Source organism: Galendromus occidentalis, unplaced genomic scaffold, assembly GCF_000255335.2.
Source record: "Galendromus occidentalis unplaced genomic scaffold, Mocc_1.1 scf7180000077524, whole genome shotgun sequence".
Taxonomy (NCBI): domain Eukaryota; kingdom Metazoa; phylum Arthropoda; class Arachnida; order Mesostigmata; family Phytoseiidae; genus Galendromus; species Galendromus occidentalis.
In genome coordinates, this window is record NW_003805512.1 from 1,792,601 (window position 1) to 1,818,609 (window position 26,009).

The 26,009-nt window shown below is 51.4% G+C and overlaps 2 protein-coding genes across 2 annotated transcripts; both read left to right on the top strand.

The window, feature by feature from the left end:
- The first annotated feature begins 978 nt into the window (after nucleotides 1–978).
- Nucleotides 979–7,843, top strand: jp (junctophilin). The gene is made up of 13 exons (XM_029112689.1): nucleotides 979–1,429; nucleotides 2,421–2,531; nucleotides 2,638–2,834; nucleotides 2,948–3,209; nucleotides 3,323–3,584; nucleotides 4,180–4,469; nucleotides 5,912–6,321; nucleotides 6,409–6,517; nucleotides 6,600–6,789; nucleotides 6,905–7,026; nucleotides 7,113–7,181; nucleotides 7,348–7,598; nucleotides 7,757–7,843. Exons 1-13 carry the CDS (start codon nucleotides 979–981, stop codon nucleotides 7,841–7,843), a joined length of 2,811 nt encoding a protein of 936 aa, XP_028968522.1.
- A 5,318-nt stretch (nucleotides 7,844–13,161) lies between these two features.
- Nucleotides 13,162–25,037, top strand: LOC100902374 (SEC14-like protein 2). Its single transcript, XM_003747571.2, has 10 exons — nucleotides 13,162–13,209; nucleotides 16,287–16,587; nucleotides 20,279–20,455; nucleotides 21,901–22,089; nucleotides 22,370–22,455; nucleotides 22,623–22,783; nucleotides 22,958–23,064; nucleotides 23,211–23,405; nucleotides 23,577–23,676; nucleotides 23,757–25,037. The coding sequence occupies exons 2-10, from the start codon at nucleotides 16,534–16,536 to the stop codon at nucleotides 23,891–23,893; spliced, it is 1,206 nt and encodes a 401-aa protein (XP_003747619.1). The 5' UTR covers nucleotides 13,162–13,209; nucleotides 16,287–16,533; the 3' UTR covers nucleotides 23,894–25,037.
- Nucleotides 25,038–26,009: the final 972 nt, after the last annotated feature.

The window sequence follows — 26,009 nt, forward strand, 5'->3', positions numbered from 1 at the left end:
AGGCGGCGGCGGCGGCCGAGGAAGACGACGACAACGACGCCGACGAAAACGACGACGCCCTCAACAGCCGAAAACCTGTGGGTGGCGACTCTCACCATAGGAAGGAGAGCACTTTTCCCGCGCGCTTAGGAGACCGATCCAACGACTGGGAGATCTTCGTTCCGATCAAGAACATTCTCGTTGATGACATGGTGACAGCGTGGCCTTGCATCCACCATTGTCGCCCATTCCTGGATCATCAACGAGCCAAACAACTCGAGCTTCTACAACTGCGTGGCCCGCTCGAAGCTCTCTGGGCAAAACCGCGGCCACCACAGAGCCCGAAGACGACAAGCCTCGAAAACCCACGAAAGTCATCGTAGTTCGCGGAATCTCGCTAGAACAAAGGGACAGATTATTAGGCAACATCACCATTTCCCATCTGCCTACCTCGAGTTCCGCTTCGACGTAGTCGCGTCGGAGTGACGATGGATAATCTTCAGGCTCTTTAGCGAGCGCTAAGAGAAAGTCCATCGGATCACCCGACCTAGAAGGACCTGATTGATGTCAGCGTCGATAGGACCGCCTCCTAACGAATCGACAGAGTGCACCACCAGTAGTGTCAGAGTTTTGCTTCTCACCCAGCGTCTCTGAACAGGCGCGAGCCCTCGTTCGCTTCCGAGAGCTGAAAATCGCTTCAGCTCTCGAGAATTCCCATTCGATTCCGGCACGATCACGGTCGGATGCCGTCAGCCTCGATGATGACGTCATCATGATGATCATGGAAGCGACTCGGAGCTAAGATGACGGCAGCATCGACGACATTGTTGTTGTTGCGGCTCCCCAGTAGCGCTGCAGAGTTGTTGTTGATGTGGGTGTTGCTGTTGTTCTGCAGCTGCGGAGTCCTAGCTGATTGATCCGTTCGTTCCCTCGATCGATGTTGTAGATTTAAATGCTTGAGAACCCGTCGCTGTCATCCGAAGTTGCACGCTCGTAATGATGATGATGACAACGGCAACGACCGCGGTGCCGGGCGGAGCTGCAACGGGGGGCGGTCCTGCTCACGTGGTGCAATCAGGAGGCAGGTTCGATTTCGATGACGGTGGCACTTACATCGGCGGCTGGGAAGATGGCAAGGCCCACGGCTTCGGTATCTGTACCGGACCCAAGGGCCAGGGCCAGTACTCGGGCAGCTGGAACTACGGGTTTGAGGTTTGCGGGGTGTACGTTTGGCCGAGCGGATCATGCTACGAAGGCTCGTGGCAAAACGGGAAACGCCACGGTCTCGGAGCAGAAACGCAAGGTAAATGGATCTACCGAGGCGAGTGGACACAAGGATGCAAAGGCCGTTACGGAGTCCGACAATCGTTAACATCGGGTGCGAAGTACGAAGGTACTTGGGCCAATGGACTTCAGGATGGCTACGGATCCGAAACTTATGCCGACGGAGGTAAGCAAATCGAATAGATCAATCGTGGGATAGATCAAGATCCTGAGTGTCGGTGTCGTTCGAAATGCAACGACTTCTTTCGAGAGCCAAGGTTATTCGTGGGGTTGGCGGAGGCGGCGAACAGATTTCGCAACTGCATCTATGTAGTGGATGAACGCGAATCGGCTGCGCGAAGCTTTGCCAAGACCCGACAACCCCTAGCTCCGCTTTTTCACTCTGAGGAGAGGACATAAAAATTCCAACAACGAACACACATTTCGGGTCAGCCTCGGGGCGATCCCCAGGACGCACTCGCTATTCAATTGTGAATTGTATCAATTCTGCGCGAACTCTCTCCTATCGCCCATTCACTTCGGAACTATTTCTTTCTGCGACATTGCGCCGCCGCCGTCACAAGTGTCGCCATCCGAAGATTGCTTTCATGGTCCTCAAAATGAGCGTCCGAACAGAGCAGAAGGAAACGGAGGAATTCTTGCTCTTCGTTCGTTTTCCCCCACTCTTGGACTCCTCCTCCCGCGTAGTTCACACGGCAATAAGGATGATTTGCCTCTGTCGCTGCAGCGGACTCTCGGCACGAGAGACAAGTCCCCGGAGCGTTCCGGTCGGATGGTCTTCGTCTAATTACAGACGTATAGTCTAAGTTTCCCTCGAAAACACACGTTCGGCGATTCCACTCTCCCCGAGTCTCTCGGAACAAGTCGGCCCATGTTTGAGGAGATTTGTCATGGGTCATCAAAGAACTTTTGTTTAAATTGCGAGGGGAAACGCAGTAGAAGTACTCTTTGTCTCTTTGACCAGTAATTTCCTAACAGTCTGGAGGTTGAACGGAACTCTATCCACCCCCGTATGTGTTCCTGGAACCTCTCGTTTGTGTTCGGGGAGGGAGGGGGAAGGGGAGCATGTCGGGGCTGCTCGGAGTCCTTAGTGCTGCACATGCCGTGAGTTCAAACGTGGTGAAGTCGTTCTGAGAGAGCCCATATTGACTTTTCAGGAACATATCAAGGGCAATGGTTGCGTGGCTATCGACACGGATACGGCGTCAGGTCGTCAGCACCTTTCGGTCTCGCGGTGCACGGACGAGGACCCAGTCACCATACGCAAGGTTCTCGAATTGGGTTCCTCCAGGGGAAAGGACGTCCGGGAGCATATCGGGATGATGAAGCTATGTCAAGGCACGAATCTGACGATGTCTTGTCGATCGATTCCAGTGAATTTGGGGTCATCGGTGAGCTCCCTGCAACAAGCGGTGGGGTCCAGCGACGACCCGGCAACCGGGAGAGACCGAAAAATGAACGACTGTCGAGGAGGCTTCGTGTTGAAGTCGCGATCGGACGACATGCCTTCACATCAGAGACGAAGATCTCTCGTCGAAAGATCCGCCGACGTCAAACGCTCGATCATGCAAGTGAGTCCTGCGGACTCCGTCAGCTCAGACGGTCAGAGTTGACGTGCAGCGTGAATTCCGCTGCTGTTTCAAAATTCATGTTTGATTTGTGAAAAATGCTTTGTCGTCCACAGGGTTTCCGCATCAAAAAGCAATATAGCACTGGGGATATCGACAAGCGGGGCATCTCTTCGCTGCGAGGATCCCGCTCTAACTTGAGCTCTGCGTCATCGGAGTCGGGTCACTCAGCGTTCACATACTCGCACAGCGCGGGCGGCCAAGGCCACCACACAGATTCGAACGCCTCTTTTGTTTCCCAAGACGAAGATATAACCGATTCCAACGTCATCGAGACCTATATGGGCGAATGGAAGAACGACAAACGATCCGGTTACGGTGAGTATTCAACGTCGGGCGAAGCCGTCGGTGCTCATTGGCAGAACCCGTTCTCCGTAGACCGGACGAAGAGACGATCGCGAGCTAAGCGGCGTGGCGCTTCACCTCGACAGGTATCGCGGAGCGGTCTGACGGGCTGAAGTACGAGGGTGAATGGTACAACAACAAAAAGTACGGTTACGGAGTCACGACGTTCAAAGACGGCAGCAGAGAAGAGGGAAAATACAAGAACAATGTGCTCGTCACATCGGGAAAGAAGAAACATCTCTTCCTACTGAGGAGTGCGAAGTTCAGAGAACGCATCGAACAAGCCGTGAACGCGGCTATTCGGGCGTCTCAAATCGCACTTCAAAAGGCCGATATCGCCATTTCCAGGTATGATTTGATTTTGCCATCGCCCGAGAAGTCTCTCCGGCTCGATTCCCTGCGTCTTGGAGCTTCGCATGTGATACATTGGAAGCTCCGGTTCGAAAGCGGTAGATACCCCCCGCAGGATCGTTCGAGTCTTTCGATGACCCCTTACAGCCTCTTGAACTTGTGCGCGAACTATTTCGTGTGGAATTATAAGCTCGGAAGCTTATTATCCTGCCCCGGTGTTTCGGTCGTTTCATTTGTAAAAATGGAGGAATCCCTCCGAGCGACCCTCGAGTATATGATAGTTTGGAGGTCATCTCCCTGAGGAACTGTCTCATTACATGGTCGCATTCCGCCGAGGCGAGAAATTTGGAGGGAACCATCTCGCTTCTTCTTCGCTCGTATTTATGCTCGTGAGAGCGAATGGAATGCCGGCTCTCTTCATTCAAAATACATAGGCAACAGCCAAAAGTCGCCTCGCTCTTCTAAAATTCACGCCGTTTGACGGATGTCGGCTCTCGAGCGAATCGTCGTTAGGGAGCCTAAATAACTTATTCAAGAATGGATGGTTCTACCATCTTATCGAATTCTGACCTTCGTCTCCATTCCCTGCTAGAACGGCCACGGCTCGTGACCGCGCGGAGCAAGGTGACATCGCGTCGCTTGAGGCTCGGAAAAATGCGGATTTGGCGAAAAGTGTTGCCGTGCAATTCGCCCCTGAGCTGTTCAACAGTTCAACTCTCTCGCCCTGGACGAGCTCCACGACACCGAATACCGCCGGTCCTCCGAATCAGCATCTAAGTCCGGTGGGAGCGGAAAACGCCATCGTGGCCGCTGGCGCGTTCGGTGCCGCGACGATAGGCGTACCCTCATCACACCTCAACACCTCGATAGCTCAACACCAACGTGAGTGATCTGGAGCGGACTTGTCCGACCCGACGTAGACGGGGAATACCCACAACGGTAGATATGATCCCTTAGGGAAAATGGAACATCCGATAACAATCAGGAAGACGGGAAGGGGTCACGGCGCGGCTACGAACGGTCTTTTCCCCCAAAACTCGTCAATATACGATCATATTCGGGATGCGAGATCACCCCTTCCATCATTCGTCTTTTTACTACAACACTAATTCTGCCTCACTAACCATCGCACTCTCCGCATGCTAACTGAAATCGTCTGATGCGCTCTGAAAAGTGATGCGATTCCTTTGTCCGGATGTGTGTTACCTCACTGGGTAAGTTGAATCACGCCCACTTTTCAGCAAGGCATCCACTTGCCTAGAAAATCCTCAGCCTGGTGTGTCTCGATAAGTCGTCCCGGAACTCCGGAGTTCACCGACTGAAATCCGAGCTGCCCTTTATTTGTGCATATACATATATGTATGTGCTTGTGATATGTACATATTATGAGGTGTACCTATTCTTCGTATGCCACGGAGAAGCATTCCCATGTGGAAAATTTCGTGACTCCAGCGTATTGGTCGTGTGCATTGTCTTCCACCCGGGACACCGCTTCCACTCATTACCGATGCTTATTTCCATCGTAGAGCCCAGCTGACGAACAGATCGACTTCTTTCCTGCCTGCCTGCCTGACGGACTGCCTGTCTTCCCGCGTGCCTCCCCGTCTGCCTGTGTGTGTGTTCGAGCGCGCGTGTTAGTTCAACGATTGCTGATGTTATATAACGCATTCTGTAGCCGCATAATTCTAATGTTTGAGCGGCCTTGCCAAAGTAAGAGAGAGTGGGAATCTCTGCTGGCAGAACGTCGAGACTTCTCCTCTGTACCCTCTCGACTGGTGAAGCAACTGAACGGATGAACAGACGAACAGACTCATGGTACGGCCGTCGTAGCTCTCTGGGAGGCCGGGCCTCGCGTAGGAAATACCATTGCAGCTTTGCTGACTGTCTGACTGCCCAGCCGGCCGGCCGGCTGGTTCCTTCCTTCCTGCCGGCTTTTCGGCTGGTTGGCTGGTCTGAGCTTGCGTGCTTCAGCTCACCACCGGAACTCTGTCTGAGCGTCCTGAAGCGAGCTCATGATCCCGTCGGAAGCAGCGAAGGCTGAAGCTTCTTGTCTGACCCATGGAACGCAGAGACCAAAATCGAAAGCCCAAATATCCGGACTGTTCGCACTCGAACCGGGCGAAAATTCTAATCTGAAAATGCAGGACTGACTTTTGAGGGAAATTCTCCGCACGAGATCCACACGACACTCATTCATCTCGTCATCCCTGCCGTTGACTCTTCCGCCGCCTCAGTCGAAGAAAATGTCAAGCTAGCTCGATCGTAGACGCATTTGGCTGTATCCTCTGATAGCGATCGGACTCGAACCGTGTTTTTTTTTCTAGAAATCGGGGAACTGTCCAACCATCTCGAGCTGGCAGTTCCCACACGGGCGTATCCTCCTGGCTTGAATCCGGCGGTGGGCTCGACCTCTGCGGGTCCGCAAATGGTCGGAGCGGCCAGTCTGGGAGCGCAAACGAGTCTCCAGCATCCCCATCAGCTACAGGGTGCGGCGGCGGCGGACTCCATGAGGACGCTCAATCAGTTGCCTCAAGCTCTGCAGAATCCTGGTACTCCTCTGTCACCACCGAGGAGGCCGTCACTGTACGGAGCAACTCACTCAAGCCAGCAAATTCCTCAACACCAACTGGCGTCACACCCGTCTCTAGCCCAACAAGCGACAATACCACCCCAACAGCTAACACAATCTCAACCACAGCAACCATTCCTCCCGAGTCAGATGCAACAATTGGAGGTCAGCAATCTTGATTTCCCCTCACGCCAGGAATCGTTGGGACTTACTCTCTCTGAGAAGCTCTCTGAATGTGGATTTCGTTTCCAGGATCGGTTGACGTCGACGAGCCAGCCGTCGGGAGCCCAGTCGATGAGCCTCCAAGCCTCCCAGACTCCCAATCTCCACCAACGAGCTCAACAACCCTACCTCATAGATAGCAACACGACACAATCACAGCAGCAAAAGCAAGGCAACCCTCCGCTTAACCAGGTACGTGAGAAATCCCGCCAAAAAAAGAGACTCTCTCCATTTATCCGGAATGGTATCGCAGAATTTTCTTGCCTCGGATTCCCAGATGAATGCCGATCGGCGAGGACGCAGTCAAACCCGCGGCGGGGCCAGAGGCGTCGAGCCCGGAGCTGCTCTGAACGACCATTTCGACCATTACCGTCGACCGGAGAGTCGACCTCCGTCCAGATCTCTATCAAGGTAGGCCGTCGTTTGCCCGATCAAGAGATGCATTTCTCGGGCTAATGTAAGAGGTCCTCCGGTATCCGGGGATGACTTCGGAGTGCGATCGGTTGCTGAATCCGCCGCCGCTAAGACACGTGTTCCGTAGGCAATCTTCGACGACGAAGGAGCCCCAAGAGACGCTGAGTTCAATCTACGGAGTCAGGGGAGCTGATGAATCCGCTGCCGACGCCCTATCGCAGAGACTCGGCGAACGTAAGTTGAGATTTCATTGATTCCGCCCGAACCCTCAGGGGGCGTGCAGAGCGTGACTCCTCACGGAGGAAAATCATCCTCTCCAGGTTTTCAGCAACAACCGAGCACGAGCGAAGAGCCTTCGGGTCTGGGCAGGACGGCGTCGTTGTATATTGGTAGGTCTGATTCCGGCTGGAGGAAATTCTCTGGAATCTATGGTTTGCTTCGATGTTCTCAATGATGTATTACTTAGAACAAGAGCTAGATTGAACGCGTGAAATATGTCGTCCTCGCAATAGAATTGAGCTTCAGTCCTTATTGAAGTCGTTCTTCCCCCTTCAGGAGGCGGGGGAGCGGGAGGACCTCGGAAGCGACCTACTGCCGTCGTAGAAGCGGCTTCGGGAACGAGCCTTTCCCGTAAAAAATCTTTACCTGACATTGCGGGCAAGCAGGCAGTGAAAGAGCCCCTCATGTCACGCGAAGAAGTCTCGGTGCTCAGCCACAATCGGCGCGTGGAAGTGCGGAGGATGCAGGAGATGGCCGAAATGTACCGAGCCAACCCATTTCTCTACTTCACCAATCCGGAGGTCAAGGTTAGAGCAGGCCAATAAGCAGGGGAGTTCTCACGAGAGGATTCCTGTCAACGTAATCCTTATTTGCCTCACAGACTCCCTTTTGGGAAGAAATAGCCTGGAACTTCTCCGCCCTCCGACCCATGTTTCGGTCGACTCACGCCCGTCTTTCGTTCCAGGATTGGTTTTCCCGTCAGCAGTTTGTGATGTTAGTTATTTTTATTAATTTATCGTTGGCCATCGCCTTCTTCCAACTGCTCACGTGACGAATTTCTACGACCTCAAACTCGTTAGTAAGGAAAAGTTGTTTTAGTGTAAGTTTGGATAGCCGATTTTTTATTCACCTCAACGAAACAAACGAGCATTCTACTCAACGTGATCCATCGATCGGCCGATTGATCGAGTGCGAAAGAGCTACATGACTTCGTGAATGTTAGATTTTTGTCGCCGTGATGTGTCAATATCACCAATACCGCCGATGAGTTGGAGCGCTCGTTCGCCCTACAAATCGAGCATGCGGAAAGAACTTTTGGGGAGACGATGGGTCCATCTGTCTGTCCGTCGAGCTTGACCTGCCATTCCTCCTTCTCCATTCTTGCTGCATTGCAAAGAATCGTGAATAGAGAACTCGCCCGAAGATGGCATGATCTGGAGGTGGCAGGCTAACAATTTCCTGCCATCGGCTGGACGGACATGTCGCGGCGCTCGAGGAGAATATTGTGAAAAGTCTGTGAGTGAAAACGGAAGCACCAGGGAAGTCATGTGAAGAGAGGCAGGAAGAATGTGAACATATTTGGGATATTTCTCAGACATATTTCTATGGAAAGAAGTGCTTAGCCCGCAGCGGAACCTTTACAGTTGTGTGTATGATGACGATTGACGCGACAAGCTTTGTTGACTTTCTCGCATTTTCTGAAGCTTTCCAAAGATGCCATCGACCCTCTGGTCGTTCGATTGGTGACCAGAGTCGACACGGGAGACGACCGTCAAGATGACGAGCTCTCAGAGAGATTGCCTCGCGCGACTTGCTTCTCCCTTGAAGATTGGCTGCTGCGTGAGAAGAGTAGTCGCGAAACTTCTCATTCACGGCAGAGACACAAGCCCCCTACGGAAGATGGTATCCGAGCTCTGCCGAAGGTTAAAGCCTCGCCCTCACGGAGGGCAGACGTCGCATTTGGCTGGTTGTTTGCCCTTTTCCCGTGCATGCGGACGCCGTCGACGATGAAGGTCTGGTTTCGATTATGATGGCGTACAACGGCAGCCGAAAATTCAGACCGGTGTGGAACAGGAGTCTGTATGAGAACGAGTGAGAGAAAGACTTTTGAAGAGAACCTCTCGGAGGCTGTTTAGCTTCTTTTCTAGTTGCACTTGCCTCTTTGATAATCATTTGATACTATTTGAGTACGACCGACGGAGCCGAGTTTCCGTGAATACTTTCACTAGGGAATTGACAAGGGTAGGGATACGGAAGGAAAGACATTTTGTTACGGGAATGCTCTTCTGACTCGAAAAAAATGCTGTTCCTCGAAGTCACTGCCGCCCTTCGGCGTACCTCCGATCGGAATGATCGGACCTGATCGATGCATTTAGAGCAGGCGGCAGCGCTTCGGCACCTCATTGTGGAATGATCGCAAAATTACCTAAATACGTCTTCCCCTATTCGTTAGCCGAACAATGAGCTCAGTTTGAACGATTTCCTCAAGAGTACCGATTATCCCGACCCTCAGACCGAATCATCCGACTCAAATGAGGCGGGTTTCGATCATGTGAAGATCAAAGTGTACATAGTTTATTTGCCAACGACATTTCACTGGAAGCCTACTATTTGAGTTCGGAGAGGTTCAAGCCGTCGATCGAGGCGAATGAGGGAGCCATTCGAGCTGTCCTCAGCACCTGCAGTCGGTTCGCAGTCCCGAAACTCAACGGTTCCTTTGGAAATCGGCACATGGTTCAATTATTTTCGTTTCAACATTTTTTTTCAAGGCCCAGCCTCTCAAATTCAAAGGTGCTTTGTTGAAATTCTGAGCACGAGGAAGAATGTTTGGAGAAACGACAGATAGAGCGAAAGAGCGAGAAATTGAAGATTACTGGGAGTATCTCTGTAATCGACACAACAATCAAGGACACAACAACATGAAACGATTTCCTCCAAACCGAGACCGGTTCGAATCATAGGTAGATTCCCGTCGTGATTTCCTACTCGGTACTTCATCGCCGATGCAATCCAACATCAGAATATCAGGTATGGACATTTTTTTTCACAAATATTTCATGAATGTTTCTCTATGGAGGCACACGTAGCAACACTCATTGTGGAGAGCAAAACATGCGCGACATCAGAAGAGAGGAAACAATCGAGAAGAACAGATATATCATTGCTCGGCTCGTTATTCAGCGAGCAGATGCCGTGAGGCCACATTCAAAGAGAAAGTACAGGCCCCCGAATATTTCAAGCGGGAAACTTTTTGCGGGACAATGATCTGCGTCTCCGGGATGTTCCAGGGACGGTTCGTAAGCGACGGAAACGCATTGAGTGAGTACACTATGACCAGTCAGGCTGATATATCGAATTAAGCAGGTCTATGCAACAAACTCAATATGACTATTTGTGACGGATGACTTCGGGAGCCTTCCAGCGACTTCTCTCGAATGAACCTCGCGATACGGGACCTCGCTGATACTTTCGCGCGGGAGCGTGTTCAGTGGCTCAGTGGCGGGCTTGACATGATAACTCGAGTCCCCCTGCAGCAGCCGCGCCATCTCGTCGCAAACGTCGAGGGAACGCATCGTGAGATTCATAAGTTATTCCCCTACTCCGTAAACTGAGTGTGGGAACTCGAGGGATGCTGAGTGAACCTCTCCGGGGAGCGCTATTCAGGCGGAGGTCTGAAGATTCGCACCGCCACGCCTGAGAGAGATTTTTAGAGGCGTCGCCGGAAGATGGTGTCGGCCGTCCGTCGTTTTGATCAATAATACAATTAAACATTTCAAGTCGACCACGTCATATCTCTCTGTGTCTTGTGATTCGGCCTCCGTTGTCTGTCTCTGGGAGCAGGCCTTACAGTTTCAAAATGAAGTTCCCGAAATTCTTTAACTCTGGGAATCTCGCTCTGTACTACTCATGGTATTTGGCGTCCCGTGGCCGCTCGCTGAAGTTAGTCGAGAAGTTGGAACGAGGAATTACAGCCTGCCGTGGGAGGGGAAGCCAGGGAGCAGCTGCTGCTCCTGCCGCCGCATGTCGAGCATGTACTTGCAAGAGCCATCGCGTATTTCGCTCCGCGTGCGTGGGATCAGCTTACGCTACCACTGAAATCATGGAAAGCGGACAGGCCCGCGGGACAAACTTCCTAAACACTATAGTTTCCTATTCCTTATCTGATGAGGTCATATTTGAAACGGCAGCGACCGAACAGATGGGCTGTCAGAAACTTTTCAAACGATGATCAGTGTTGTTGTTGTTGCTGTTGATTCATAGATTGACTCATTCAATAATTCTACATCCGATCATTCATTCATTATTCCGCTCACAGAGCCTCGAGCAGCTAATCGAACCGGTAGTCGATCGGTCGCGCGGCTGCTCGACCATCGACTGATGTGAAGTGCACTGCGACGTGAGCAGCAGGCGCATCAAATAGGATGGGATGAGCTCTATATCAAGCAGCTGACTCGACGGATAAAATCGCAAGAAACTGCTGCAGAAAGGGTCATATTCCAATAGGCAAAGCGGGAGAGACAATGCCCTCATCATCTTGGCGTCGATGAGGTTCGATGTGTTCCGATCAAATTAGAGAACTCTCGAAAGTTCCCGATTGTTTCCTGCGATGGACTCCGCGAGCTGTGCATCTGACGCCAAGTCTCAACATGACACGCAAGGAGACGACAGAAGAGAAAAACTTGATACGGATGCTTGTCCACGAAAACAGAGAATTGTTTTTTTTTTCACTCTTTTCTAAGGAATGCACTTCAGTTTTGTTACCGGGAGCCGAGAAGACGTGTACGATGACGATTATTATGAGAAGGGAGGAACACGAGTGAAATTTATTACTCCCACTATTGTTATCGGGATAACCATAATTGATATAGTCATTATTGATGACATAATTATTGATATTTATGATACGAAACAATAAATCCCCGATTGTGACAACAGATGAGTTTTCCGTTGAGCAGGGAGGGTTTGCTTCCTCCATGGAGCATCCAGGAATACTCGGAGTCAGAGTCGTACTGCGACTAGGTAGCTTCTCTCGAATCTTCCCCAGCGCTGAATCTCCCCCACTTGGTATGATCTCAGATGAGCGCAAAGAATTCGGAAGCGGGAATCGAGGCTGCTTCCGAGCTCGTTCAGAATTCGATGATTCTTCTGCGACCCATGAAACATATCCAGAGGAGAAGGCGATTTGATCGAGATTCCCGTCACCCGGGAAAGAGCACCTCGCCGTGTCGGAGATTGGAACATTCCAACTCAGACATCCCTGACATCGAGTCAATCACCGGACGTAATTATGCCGAAGCTTATCCTCTCGGGGGGTTGAGCTAACCGCCCTTCGCGCTGGAGTTGTCAGAGCGAATCGAGCTCAACCGAAACATCCTTCGCTGAAGGATTCAGAATCGCTAGGGTGTACATCATCTCAATCTCTTAGTAGGTGATTCCCGTTCGTTGAACCGTGCTTCCAGGTGAGAAAATTCTCATCATAATGTTCGATTCCCCCATCACAACGCATGCCCAAGTACATCTCGCGAACAGCTTCTCCTCGGAGCGTTTCCGCTTCCCTATAGTATGATCGAGACCCCTCTCTTGACTTCAAACGAGAGGTGGATTGCCTCCCTCGGGGAAAATTACCCGAAGGGAAAATCGAGAAGTTACGGCTTTTCGAACGGAAGATGAGAGTGTTTTCTCGATGGACTGAGTGCTTTAGCGGGCATGGGGTGCTACATCTCTGTGAACAGCGAACCTCGGCATCTACAATTTTCCTACGACCTGCGATTAGATCAACGATCCTCGGAACTCCGCCGCGCGTCGGAAAGCGGGCTCTCCCCACGACGACGGGAGCTGAGTGGATGAGCCATTGTTCGCGAAGTTGTGATTATCGCACGGAGAGGAAACGATTCCATTGTGTTGACCACCGGAAGGCCGCTGGAATACGATCTAATTGGGGCCCCTCGATAATCTCGAGAACGATTCGCGCATGATCCATGATTCCTATAATTTCAGTACATTAATGTAGGAACAGACTGAGACGGCTTTCCGGAATCATGCAACAAGTGAGAGCTGGAAACCTCTCAGTCGGCTGGAAACTGTCCAGGAGCCGCTCAGCAGGCGAACCTCCGGAAGAATTACGGGGCAGCTTCTCGTATAATCACCCGTTGGAGCGTCCTTTAGGCTCGAGGAACAATGGTTGGACAATGATGAAACTCCCTCGTTGGCGATGCGTGCAAGGATTGCTGCAATGGCTCACAGAAGGATTTTCAACCATGTTGGCTTTGCAGTAGCGGAACCAGCAGCGGCAGGAACCCTCTCTCAAAGACGACTCTCCTCTTAGAGGTTCCTCGCCCTCCGTGGCGTGCCCTGAACGAACAACCTCAGAAGTGGTTCCTTCAACAAGAGTTTACGCCAGCCTATTCCACTCGGCAAGTAGGTAGAGTTCGTGTTTTCGATTCACGTCGAGTCTCCCTTAGGCATTGCGTGTTTCCAGCCCGCCGAGAGCTTGTCAAGGACGCGAGCTCGATTGAAAGTGTTTTGCGAGGCTTTGATGATGTGTCCAGCCCTCGGTTTGCCTGATGAGCTACGCCGCCTCGCCGTGACTCAGTCCGTCACTCTCTTGGTGAATGTTGTTTTCTGGTGGCGGAATCGCGGAAGATTCCTGCCAAGACTCGATCTCGATCCTCGGTTCTGAAAAAAAAAATTCTAGCTCACCCCGAGACAAGAGGGGCAGTCGTACGCACAAATTGTTACCGATGACCTCGGAAAATCCGAATTTTCCTTTAGCGCAGTTGACATAACACGGATTTTCCGACAGTGACGGATTATATTCTGCCAGCTCTCCTGGAAGCGAGCGTTGTCACGCGGCGAAACTGTCGTCTACTCGACATTTAACATTCGCAGAGCAGCCGAGGCGTTGGCAACCGTTGCCAAATTTGGTCTTCGAATCCCCTATTTCTAGAGTTGGAGCAGTTCTTCGTTACGTATGGGCTGTAATGAAACTCACTCGACTCTCGCAAAGAACCCAGAGAGAAAACAGAATCGGAACGCTGGGCCGAGGAAGGGAAAAGTCACCGAAACGAAGCAGTCTTGTTTCTCCAGTGTGACTCCGCTTTGCCCACAGCACGGATGCGAGGCTTGTCATTCTCGCGCTCGAATCTTCCTCGTTCCGATTCGTGGCCTGAGAGCATGCCACCACCGCGGCGCCTGCTCCAGCGGATGATGGATCCCGAGAGCCACTAAACTGGCGGATCACAGTCATTGGCAGCGACGGATCAAAATTAATTTGCTAAGTCTCTGGAGTCCGGAGCTAGCTCAAATCTTGAGTGAGTCGCTCAAGCGGATTCGAAACTCGGGAAGAACCGAACGGAGTCCAGTGGAGGCTGCTCCACCCAAGCATTCCGTCATGAATTGATTCTTCATCTCGGATAGGATGCACAATCAGCCAGGCATCGCTGTCAGCCTCTCTATGACTCCGGGTCGGCTCCTCCATTTTCTTTGTCCCGGGCAGATATGCCAGCGAGACAAAGTCGAGATTTCCCCGGCTCGCTGGCGAGAGCGAATTGCGAAACATACCCAGAACCGTGCAGCTATTTATGACCATAACTGGAGCCTCTCCTATCTGCCAGCCAGCTGTCCGACTGGATAACTCCGATCTCATCTCGGCGAAAAATCAGGATCCGTGCTCGATGCCGATTCCGCTCTCTCGGACGCTCTATGATCAGCGCTCGAAATATCTGCAATCAGGGAGACGGCCCTCCTCAGTGGGGCATCTTCGATAGTCCTCTCCTCACTTAAGTGATGTTTTCTCGATCCGCGTCGCAGTTCGTTTGCCGTCTTGGGACGCGTCATTATCAGCTCCTAGAAGAGGAAATTCTTCCAGCTGGATCTGAAGCGAGACTTGATGATATTCTCCGCGAGATCTGATACGATTCTCCGCATCACTTTTCTTCTTGTTACTCTTTAATTCGTGGACGATCGGTTCCGTATAGCTGTTGAGCAGTCTCGGCTCAAGCACCGAATCTCATTTCCAATCGACACTCTAATCGCAAAATTGATTCAGAGATCCGGTATTTATAGATTTTCCGAAGAACACCGTGGCGCGCCGAGGGGCGATCATTCACGGTCCTCTCAATCATCGAGTGATTTATCGGCCGCTCGATGCAACCTCCAAGCCCGAGCAATGTCGAGCAGATGGCTCTCTTATGACCGTCATGTACATGCTGCTCGGATGGAAATTCCATGGAATCTTGTTATTCAGTCGTCTGTGATTCTGTATCCTTCTGCTGAGAGAGCGAGCCGACGATTCTTCACGCAAACGTTCGTCGGAAAAAAGCTCCGAGTACGTGCTAGAGCAATAATTATCTTCGGTATCTTCTAAACTCGCGAAAATTTTGCACGCTCCGTGCATCTCCGCTGAGAACCCGGATCCAGACTTCGAGTGACCGAGTGAATGATCAGTCCCTCCTCCCCTCGTGATATTGACGGGCGACATGAATTATCTGGAGAGCTTTCCGGAAAACGACGCATCGATTTCGATCGCATCACCGAATCATGGAAGCAGTCGATATTGACCGGGAGACTTTTGCGATCTAATTGAGAGCCAGCAGATTGGGTTAAATGCCACAGTCGGTATCGTCGACTATCGTCCTACGATTGTTTTGACAGCTTTCGAGCAAGGCCGACATCTGATCTAATAAAATGAAGTTCTCAGAATCTGCGGCGATTTCGGCGGCCGATCTCATGTCGGGAATTCCTTCATTCGTAATCGAGCTCGACTGAGAGTGAAAGCTCCCGATTCTCTCAAAGTCAGTATTCGCTTCCGATTAACGGCACCGCCTCGGACCGCGGTCGCCGCGTCCCCGCTCATCCAGGGTAATTCCGAGTAGATTATCTTGAGCTTCGTGCTCATTTCCGAGTTTCCGAGCGTCTGCATCAAGCGATCATTCTCAAATCTGAAGCCGGATCCACGAAGTGATTAATTATTCTGAAAGCCGTCCTTAGACAATGATCAGGATATGGGGATTTTCCCCGCCGCCGCCGTCCGTTCGCCGCGGCCGCGATCCTCCTTACACCATCTCGGAGGTCGCTTCATTGGAGTGGTATCCCGCGAAATCAGCGAGCGGCAGATAACTCAGGGATGTGTGCTGGTCATCTTGGACGTTCTTGACCGAGAAGGCAGGGAAATGAGAAACCTCCGATCTTGCTTTGGACACCTTTGTTATCATTGAGAGCGGGGAATCGACTCGACGGCGCGGCTTCCGTCTCTGTTGCGGACAGCCGTACGATATGCGACTCTGACTGCGAGATGGAGTTCCTTGAGTAGGGGAACGTCAGCAGAAACCTCAAAGACCGTCGGAACAAAACATCTGAGAGGCTTTAAGTTTAGAACAAAAGTCCAGACTGCGGTGACCGACACGGCCAGCGCCCGCGAAGTCAACACGGCGGTAAAGCAGTCGCTAACGCCGCCAAATCGTTACGTCAGCTGACACGGCTTTTCCTTCTTTCAGACAGATCCCTTTCCATCTTGGCGATGTCGTTTCTCGTCCAGCGGGACTGCAGCCAGCGAAAGCCAGCTGACGAAGAAGTGCCGGATTTCGAGACGAACGGAGTTTCGAACGAATAGTTCCCCTCTGGTTGTGCAGCAGGTCGTCGTTCCCTCCGTAGACAGGTCTCTCTCCCCTCCGTCGTCTTCGATACCTTGTCATCAGCTGGTCGCCAGAGTCCGTCTAGCGCTCCGGAGCTCAAGAACTCACAATGAGTGGGCATGTTGGAGATTTGTCTCCAGAACAGGATAAAGCCCTGCAAGAGGTAAGTCACTACCATCAACCAGAATCCGTGGTGACCGGATATCCCGAGCGGCGAAATGTCGCCGATGATCCCGCCGCCTGGTTTCCATATTCTTCAGCGAGACATTGTTTATTTAGCTTTCGAGCCAACATTGACGCCTGGGGTTCGCCATGGCTTAAGACGCTCAGTCGATGTCGGAAGTGCGCTTCCAAGCTCTTTTATCCCCTCACGAATCGCACTCTCAGAAGAGAACTTCCCTACGTTCGTGCTCGGCCGGTCCATCTCGCTCGCTTAGTTTCGCGGAGGTTCCGAATCGCTGGTCTTCTCGCGCTCACCCTACCGTTATTTATCTATTGAGAACAAGTCGCGTGTTGCGACGGGACGATCAGATGTTCCCGATTTTGTTTTGTTTTGGTCTGATTTCTCTGAATCAGCTCTGGGACGTTCGCTCGACCAGCATTCGGGTCTTGCGACGGCCCAGGCTGAGCTTCGAACGGGACCGCGGATAAGGGCTGGCGCATTTCGGATGCTGGCTGTTGAAGGTTGCCGCCGAGCAGTTTTACAGAAGTTCGGCGATGAACTTAATGCACCCGCGTGGCTCCGGGTCCGACTCTCGCCCAAAGATTTCATTTTCTCTCCAAACCGCTCGTGAACGATGATACCGTAGGTCATCGAAAACGATAGCTGCTCAGACAGACATCAGCTATTGGCAAAGGGTAGCGGTGCAGTCAAGCATGAACAATCGTTCTAAAAACTCTAGTAGCCACAAAAACACGCAGGACTTCTAGATCAAGCAGTCGCTTGACGTAACGAACTGAATTTAAATGACGTAGGGCAAGCCGAGCCGCGAGTGCGTCCAACTCCGGTCAGGGAATGAGTGTGGTGAATCAGGGGGTGGCCGTTTGATCCGTAACGTGCTCGTTCCTGGTGTATTCTCGCGTCTTCCAGAGCTGAGCTCTTGAGCAAAAATGTTCACCTATCCTATTCTGGTTTGCGAGGTCTCGGCGCCGTCTTGAACTTGAAAGTTTGGTGGCTGTTATCGCAGAAAATGCAAGGTTTTGGAAGAGCCTCGATTTATCTGTTCACCATTACACGCGTTCAAGCGTCTCAATGTCTCATTCGCCAAAGCGGGTCGCGGTCGAACGTAAACATCGGAGAGATTAGCTCAGATTTCGATCCGAAGATATGTATGATGACGGATATTTCTAGATGAGAGCTCTGTTCGGCCTGGATTACCGGGAGCACGGGGTGGTTCGATCGCAGAGACCGGAATCCCCCCCACTCGTCTTCCCAGAATACCGGCGATGTGACAAATCGAAATATTCAATCGATTCGGCGATGAGCACTCTAGCTTTAGCGGAATGAGCTGCTCTACTGCTTGATGAACTGAAATCTGACCCAACTTTCACCTAGAACCCAGAATCAAGTGCTTGGACAGCGAACCTTGGGCGACGAATTGCTTGCATTGCGTAATGCTTATTCTAGAAAGTTCGGCGAAATATTTCTCGGCTGTGGCGCAGCCCTTACGGCTCGAGAGCGCAGAATTTTCTCTGGACACCATGCTGAATAGATCGACTTCTGCCGTGGACGAGAGAGCTGGGGTCTTCCGAGTTAGTGCATGTCCTTGGACGATCTATCCTCAATCTGGAACCGATGCACATTTCCGGAGAGCGACCAGCGACCGGTCCAATCGCTACGCATGTCAAGCAAGTTGCCCCCACCTTGTGCCTACCAACCTCCTGCCCAGCGAGAAAGAAAATAAAAGCGCAAATCGGTAGGCGACCGTAGTCGCGACAGCGGCAACTATGATGTTGGCAACCGGCCCGAAAAGACCTTGATCTCTACGCGGCTCGCTATCGCAGAAGCTTTGAGTGAATACGTGGAGTCGAAAGCGCAAGCATTCGAAGGGAGGAATAGATTCCCTCGCAGACTCGGAAGAGGCGGTTCGCATCGCGGATGATTGCGAAATCCCGCATCGAGTGAGCCAGATTGAGACGCATGAATCCGACCCCAAGAATCAAAGCAGAGGATCCTGACGGGGAGCCGTGCCTCGAATGAAAAAAGAATTGCAAGCTGCATTGTCGGAGCGAAACCTTTCGCGACAACAAATAGAAATACTAGATGATAAGCAATCGTTCTGCATGAATCGAGGGGGCGTCCGTGAAAATGAGATCGAGGGCAAGGACGGAAGCGCGCCTGGGATGCGAGAAGAGCGTCCTTGTTTCTCGAGCTTCCACCTGCAGCGGTGCTCGAGCATGAACTTCGGGTCGCTCAGAAGCCTGTCGGGCAGCGATAAAGCGACAGCCGCAGCGAGACGGGAGGGAATTAGGGTCCGAGGGACAGCGTGGTGTACTCGAGACAGTCTTCGCTGTACGTACAGCCATAATTATACGAACACGGAGTGGATGTGCCCCGTTTGAGCGTCCGAGTAGCACGAGAAACGGTCCTCAAACGAGAGCAGTGATATTACCTCTGAGAGACGAGCAGTAGTAGCATATACGTTTAGCGTGGTCTCTGCTTCCCAAGTCTTCCGACCCACGGTACCCTTCCGAAAGGGGAGAAAGAGCCTGGAGACCTAGGGAAAGAGTCACATCCAAGCGAAAATGGTCGCTAAGACCAGAAAATGCGGTCATGTAGGGCAAACTCAACTGCATGCTGTGAGAAGCTCGACTCCTACGTGAGCTCGAAACAAAAATGAGCTCCCCTACGGGGCGCCTGCATGACAAGGGACACGCTGGTTTCCGCTGTTCTGAGACGTCGAGCAAGGCAACGGCAACAGCAGCGTCGAGCAAAGGACGACTAAATATTCCGGAAAGAAGCATCTTCATTAAGAGAGGAATGGAGCCGAGAGGAGAGGATGACCTTTGCGAGCGTTTGCCCGACTGGGCGAATGCCATTTTCCCCTCCTTGGTTTTTCTTGAGGCTGTTCATCAATCTTATTCACGCTGGCAGCGAGACTCTTGCATTTGAGGAAGCCTGTTTCCCGAGACTCCCTGATCTCCAGGTTTCTCCGGCTGGGTCGGGATCACGGTCGGATAACGCGGAGATGAGAAGCAGCGGCTCCGATGGTACTCGTGCAGCGGGGATGCAATTCGACTTGTTCTCCGTCGGTCCATTTAACGAGTTCCGACGCCTCCAGGGAGATGAGAAGCCTTGTCAACGATCTATGGTGGACGAGGAGGAAAAATGCTATAGAGAGCATCGGATGAAGTTCGTTGACAACGACGTCAGCCATCTAGAAGGGCTGACTTCGATGGGACGCTGTCGTTCCCATCGCTGGAAACTTCTCCGGGAGAACTCATTGCCGCGCGATTTCGCATTAGACTGAATGGAATTCGGCGAGAGAGTCCATTCTCCGCTTCGATCGAAGTCTCTCTGTTCTTTCGTGCTCCAGAGGTACTCTCGACGAGAGATATTGCTCGACAGCCAGCAGCGAAATTCCATTTCCAGTTGATGAAGCGGGGAAAGAGTTCTTAGTTGTGTCTCCTGTGGACAATGACGAGAGTCGGGCGCTGGTCCCAAAGTTCGGTGTTCGTAAAAATACGATGACACCCTTTCTCCAGGGAAATCCGTTCTCGAACATTCATTTGGGGAGCCCTGTGAAGGGGTAGGATGAATAACGAGAGGTCTCCGCATCGATAGAGCAGAACCAATCTACTATCTGTACGAAACTCGACCAACGGGATGACTGAAAGACGTGCTTCTATTCCAGCTTCGAAGCCGGTGCGCAGACGTATGGGAAGACAGGTTCGACGATCATTTCGTCCTGCGATGGCTCCGTGCGCGGAACTTCTCGGTCGACAAAGCGGAGTACATGCTCCGCCAACATCTCATCTACAGGAACAAGATAGACATGGACAACATCACCAAATGGTACAAACCACCCGAGGTGAGTGACTTTCATTCGGACACGCCGGCATTGCTTCTAGAGAATGAATAATCCCCAAGGAGATCGGAGAAACGGAAATTCTGCTTCTGCTGATATTTTTGTCGCTTCTGGTCCGAGTCAGAGAGCGCTCCCGAGGGAATAGAGAATCTGAAAAGCTATCCTCTGAGCTTGCGAAGCAAGTCGTCGCGATTTTTGAGCCAGGTGCCCTCGCACGGGACGTCGGGAGAATCGACCTACGCATAATTTCAAAGAGAACACCGAATCCACAAAGATGGCGTATTTTTAGTCGCACCGACGGAGACCCTTCAAAGCATCACGTCCGGAGGGCTCTATTCCCGTAAACGTCTCGGGGCTTTGTGTTTCGAGTTCTCCTGGGGGAACGATCGTCGAGCATAGGTACCTATTTGCGCTTTGTCCGCCCAATGCTCGGGCGCTCCGGATCTGAGCCGTCGCCGATCGGATCCGTGAAATTCTTACCTCGACGAGCTGGAGGTGGGCTCAACTGGAGCCCGATTTGTTGCACAGGACCATTCGGGGATTATGATCGCTCCGGAACAATGGCTCCTTGTCGTAGAGCTTCCGTTTCGAAGCGGTGGGATGAAAATTCGGAGGACCACCAAGTTTCTCTACGTGAGCCAAAGTATCCACAGACGCTGGAAGTCGGAATCGATGATGCGCGGAACTATCGCATGTTATGCTCCAGATTGAACGTGGCGAAGCCACGTGCGTGTTCGGTTCCGGATTTGTTTTTCGGAATGTTCCGAGTAATGCATTTTTCCAATCACACGAGTCTGCCGTCCGGCGAACTAGCATGCACGGAACAAGGGATTCCCGAGATATATTCGGAGCGACCGACGAAACGCCGCTGTATCGACAAGTACTAGTTGCAACATGCAAACAATGATCCATCACACGCGGAAAGGGTCTCTTGAGCTTCAAGTTCCAACACTACGTCAGCGTCTCGACTCCGGCTCGGGGCCAAACCAGGGCCGTCATGCATACGGAAATTTAGAATCCCCTAGGCGTCGGACTACATTCCTTGCAAACGACTCTACTCAAGGATTCATGAAGACAGCTGTGCCTCCACCTTGGATTTCAATTCCCGCTCGCTCGCTGAGACGAGCTCGAATAGATTATTATCATCAAGTATTTCCGTCTTTGAGAGGAGCTTCGACAGGAACCTCAGACGCAGGATTCTTCTACTGCCTCTCATTATCCCGTACAGTAGCGCTGAGGCTGCTAATTTCTCACCGTCGCGAAGGCCGCTGATCTATCTACAGTCAGCAGTTATGAACCTCGCTGTATTACTCGAAGATCCGTTGCGTTGGTGTCATGATTCAAGTCACTCAATGGGGGCTCCGGTTCGGCGACAGCGGTGTTCGCTAGCATTGGGAAAATATAATAAAGTTGCTGCTTATACGAACGTGGGAGATACTGAATTCCAGGTCCTGGAAAAGTATACCCCGGGAGGCATCACTGGTTACGACCACGAAGGCTGTCCTGTGTGGGTATTCTGCGCCGGTGACTTTGACATGCGAGGAATGCTCGAGTGCCTCACCCCGAGAGAACTCACGAATCACCTGATTTATCTGCTTGAGCTCTGCAACGAAGATATGGAACGTCAAAGTAAAAAGGTATGCAAACAGGCAACATCTCTCGCCTTGACGATTGCCTCCACGGGTTTCACTCATGCGAGTTCCGTATGGGAGTTCGTCGTTGCTCCGTCAGTACATTGTACCAGAAATATCTGCCGCCCGCCGCTCGCTCATACAATTACATGTGTATATGAGTTGATGTCGCTCGCCGCACTTCAGCCAGACGGGGAAGTGGGGTATTCCGACGGAGACGTGTCGCTAACATCTCCCTCTAGCCTCGAGCTCGTATTCACGACACTTTCCACGCTTTCTCTTCCAGTTGGGTCGGAGGATCGAACGCCGCGTCTTCGTCGTCGATTTCTCCACATTCAGTATGAAGCAAATCGTGTCCAAGGTGGTTCGCAGGTCAGTGAGCTCGACTTGGTTATCTCGTGGAGAAATCCTCGTCTGTCCAGTGGAGTGTGTCGGAACTCGGGGAACTCGCAGAGCGTCCGCGGATCCCATCGGATCGGAACACCGGACGCAGAAAAAAGATCCCTCGACTGGAAACCTAATTACCTATTTGTGCTCAGGTTCATCGGACGTGCAGTTTTCATCTACGAGAGCAATTATCCTGAAACTTTGAAGAAGGCCTATATCGTGAACGCCCCTTCATTCTTCCCGCTGTGTTGGAAAATTCTCCGCCCACTGTTATCCGACTGCACGGCGAGCAAAGTAGAAATATATGGAAAAGGTACGTTCGGGAGAGACAGGAAAAGCGTCTGATCGAGCGGGGAGCTTCGTATCCTGCGTAGGCTCCGAGAAGGTCCTCTGATTCCACTGGCCACGTCACTGATTCAATAGAACATCCTGGAGGTGAACAACTTCGTTCCAATCCACGCTGATAAGACTGAGATTCCATTTCCAGATGGTTGGCAGAGTGAAATTTTCAAAACCATGGACAAGGATCAAGTGCCAGTCCATTTCGGAGGCACTCTCGTCGGGCCCACGGGTTGCCCCCGCTGCTCCGAATGGGTAAGTTCCGGCACGGAGCTGCAACACTGCCTGCCTGCCGACTCTGCACAGCTTCAAAGCGAGCCCTCGCAGAGAATGTATTCTGACAGATAAGAAGCTTGAAATATCCTCTGGGAACGAGAATGAAGGACGTCTCCCTTTTGCAGCTGCCACAGGGCGGTCCAATACCCGAGAAATACTATCGTCAGAACACGACCTTGAACGGGGAAAACGCCAAAACAATCAAATTGTCCAAACGAAGCTCACATAAAATTGAGCTGCCCGTCGAAAACGAAGGAAGCGTAATAAACTGGACGTTCAGGACGAACGGTCACGATCTTGGTTTTGCGCTCCTACGAAAGGTGGGTCATTTCGGCTGCGGACATTCAGACTACGACGGGAACTGCTTCTTGGACTCAGAATTCAAAGCTCCTCTGGGGCTCAGGTTCCATCAAGCGAGATTCTTCAGCTCATGTATACATACGTACGTAGTCTTGCGAAATTAATGATCGCTCGTTCGCCGGAATTCACAGAAAAACGACGGCTCCCTAGAAGGATGCGTGCCTTCAACTCGAGTAGACTGCCATGTTCTTCCGGAAGAAGGTTTCTATACTTGTAACGTCAGCGGCACATGTGAGTACATATTTGATTTCGACGAGTGTCAAACGGTACTCGGTGCCAGACTTGGACTCATCGGTTTTCGAAATTTACAGATATCTTCAAATTCGACAACTCGTACTCGTGGTTCACGGACAAAACAGTCACCTTCGACGTCAATGTGGCTCCTCCGAGCGATGAATTGGAGAAAACTTCGTCTGTTGCGCTGGAGAACCAAATCAAAATAGGATAGTCAGCGCCTAGTTCCAGATGAAATATACATAAATACATATGTATATATTTGATCAAATGAACAATCATCCTAGTTTACGATCCGACTGATGAGAGTCCGAGGAAGTGCGGGACTTTCCGCCCTGCTGGACTTCTCGAGGGGCGACATCATCCCATCGTGAACCATGGCTCAATTGGCACCTGCACGTGCAGTCCAATCGGAGAGAGCGAATTCACGGAAAAAAAATCGAGCATCCTAGATATTCACACGGCAAGCCGACACTGGCAAGAACCACACCCAAGAGCCGTTACGCAATCGTTAAGCCGGCGGCTCACTCAGTGATATTTGAAGTTGAGGTAGCGACGTCGAGCTGTTCGACACCACGGTGCTCGAAGCGAGGAGACCGATGTGAATGGTTTAGAAGTCAATCCGAAGAACACGGCAGTCTATGACACGTATGAATCAACCATGTCCAACTTGCTCCTGCGAGATATCGTATGAATACAGCCTAGACCGAGCGAAGACCGGAAGAATCCGAGTCGGATTGTTTCTCCGAGTACTTGCGTTCGCGCTCTTCTCGAAAACCTAGAATTATTGATGCAACACTCTTATTTTTGCCTCTTCAATATGACTCTCTCTCTCTAAGAAGGGGGAGCTGATAAAACTTAGCAGTCGAAATAGGGGCCCAAGACCCGATATAGTGAGCAGCTTTCGGAATAGTCAATTTTCGTACTCACGTACTTTAAACTCCATCCTGTTACTTGATCGTTTGTTTTGCTTATTCAATATTCGGAGGTCCAGCTCCCGACACGAGCTACGCAGTTAGCTAGCTGCGTCGAACGCTGTCATCGTGTCAGGCGGAGGGAGTATATAAAGCCTGAATGTGCATTCACAGCTCTAGCATTAGGATTGCTCCGTGGACGATCGAGCTGAACGATGAATCCATCGACCGACGAGCACGGAAAGATCGGCTGTCGTTCTAGTGCTCGGAAATAGAAACGAGATATCTTCGGAGGGTCTTCCCGCTGTTCGCTCGACCGAACAGAAATAATGTAAAGATGACCGGATCATCTATTCCATGTTATTCAGAAACGTGAATCTTCCTCATGACGTGCACGTTCCTGACTGTTTTCTCGAAGTCAGCAATCAAGCATTAAAGTTCTTTGAACATAGTTTTCGTGTTTTCTTTCAAATCCAAGGAATGTCTCCTGAGCGTGCGGGAACCTCTCGCATGCTTCTGCGAGCTTGGCTCAATCTGTCACCTGAGGCTACCTACTTGAGATTGGAATCTTCCGGGAGCCAATCTCGGGAAAATTAGCTCGAGTTCGACTTGAGTTTCAACCTTCCGAGGATCTCCCTTCACGCTTAGAATGCGTAGGAATTCCAATTGCGATCCCCAACCGTGGGGAGAACCGACGATCTCGACATTCCAGGAGGCCATGAGAAAAAATGAGACAGTCCTCCACATTCTCTTGCCAATCGCGCTGATTCCTTAGAGAGGTCCTCGTGTTGTGTCCCAAGGGGAACGTTTGCCCTAGGCGTCTGGTCGGGACAGGACTGAGGTATCCTTCAGACTATCATCTCTTCCATTCCCCTTACACAGAAATCCGTCAGCAATATTTTCCGCGACGGAACCATTTTCGAAAAATCAATTTTTTCCTTCCAAACCGAAGGAGATGCGGTTGTGATGGCGCTGCGCAGTGTAGGCGCCTTCCCATGCATTAGATCTCGCATTTGTTATTTTCTCCGTGATCCTCTCCATTTAAAACTGAGGAGTTGCCTTGGGCTTGTCGCCATTGGAGAATTCATCGAGCCTCGATGATCAGAGCGCTTTTGTATTGGAGGGCCATTCGCGAAACAGAAATATGAGGTCAAAAATTTTGGGCTTTCTACGGACAGACCCCGGAAGTTGACATCCGAGCTGGGTTAGTCGGACTGATTTGCTGAATCCTATTCCACCACCCCGATGGACAGACCTCCTTGAGCAAAATATTTGATCCCCTGTTCTTCACAAGTGGAGACGTTGTCGGGCGCTGCTTGTCAAAAACCGCTCCGATGCCCCTGAAAAGAATATCAAAAAGTGGAAGCCTGTCCAAAACACACAGTCACTAAAACACGTACAACATGAATGACGTGG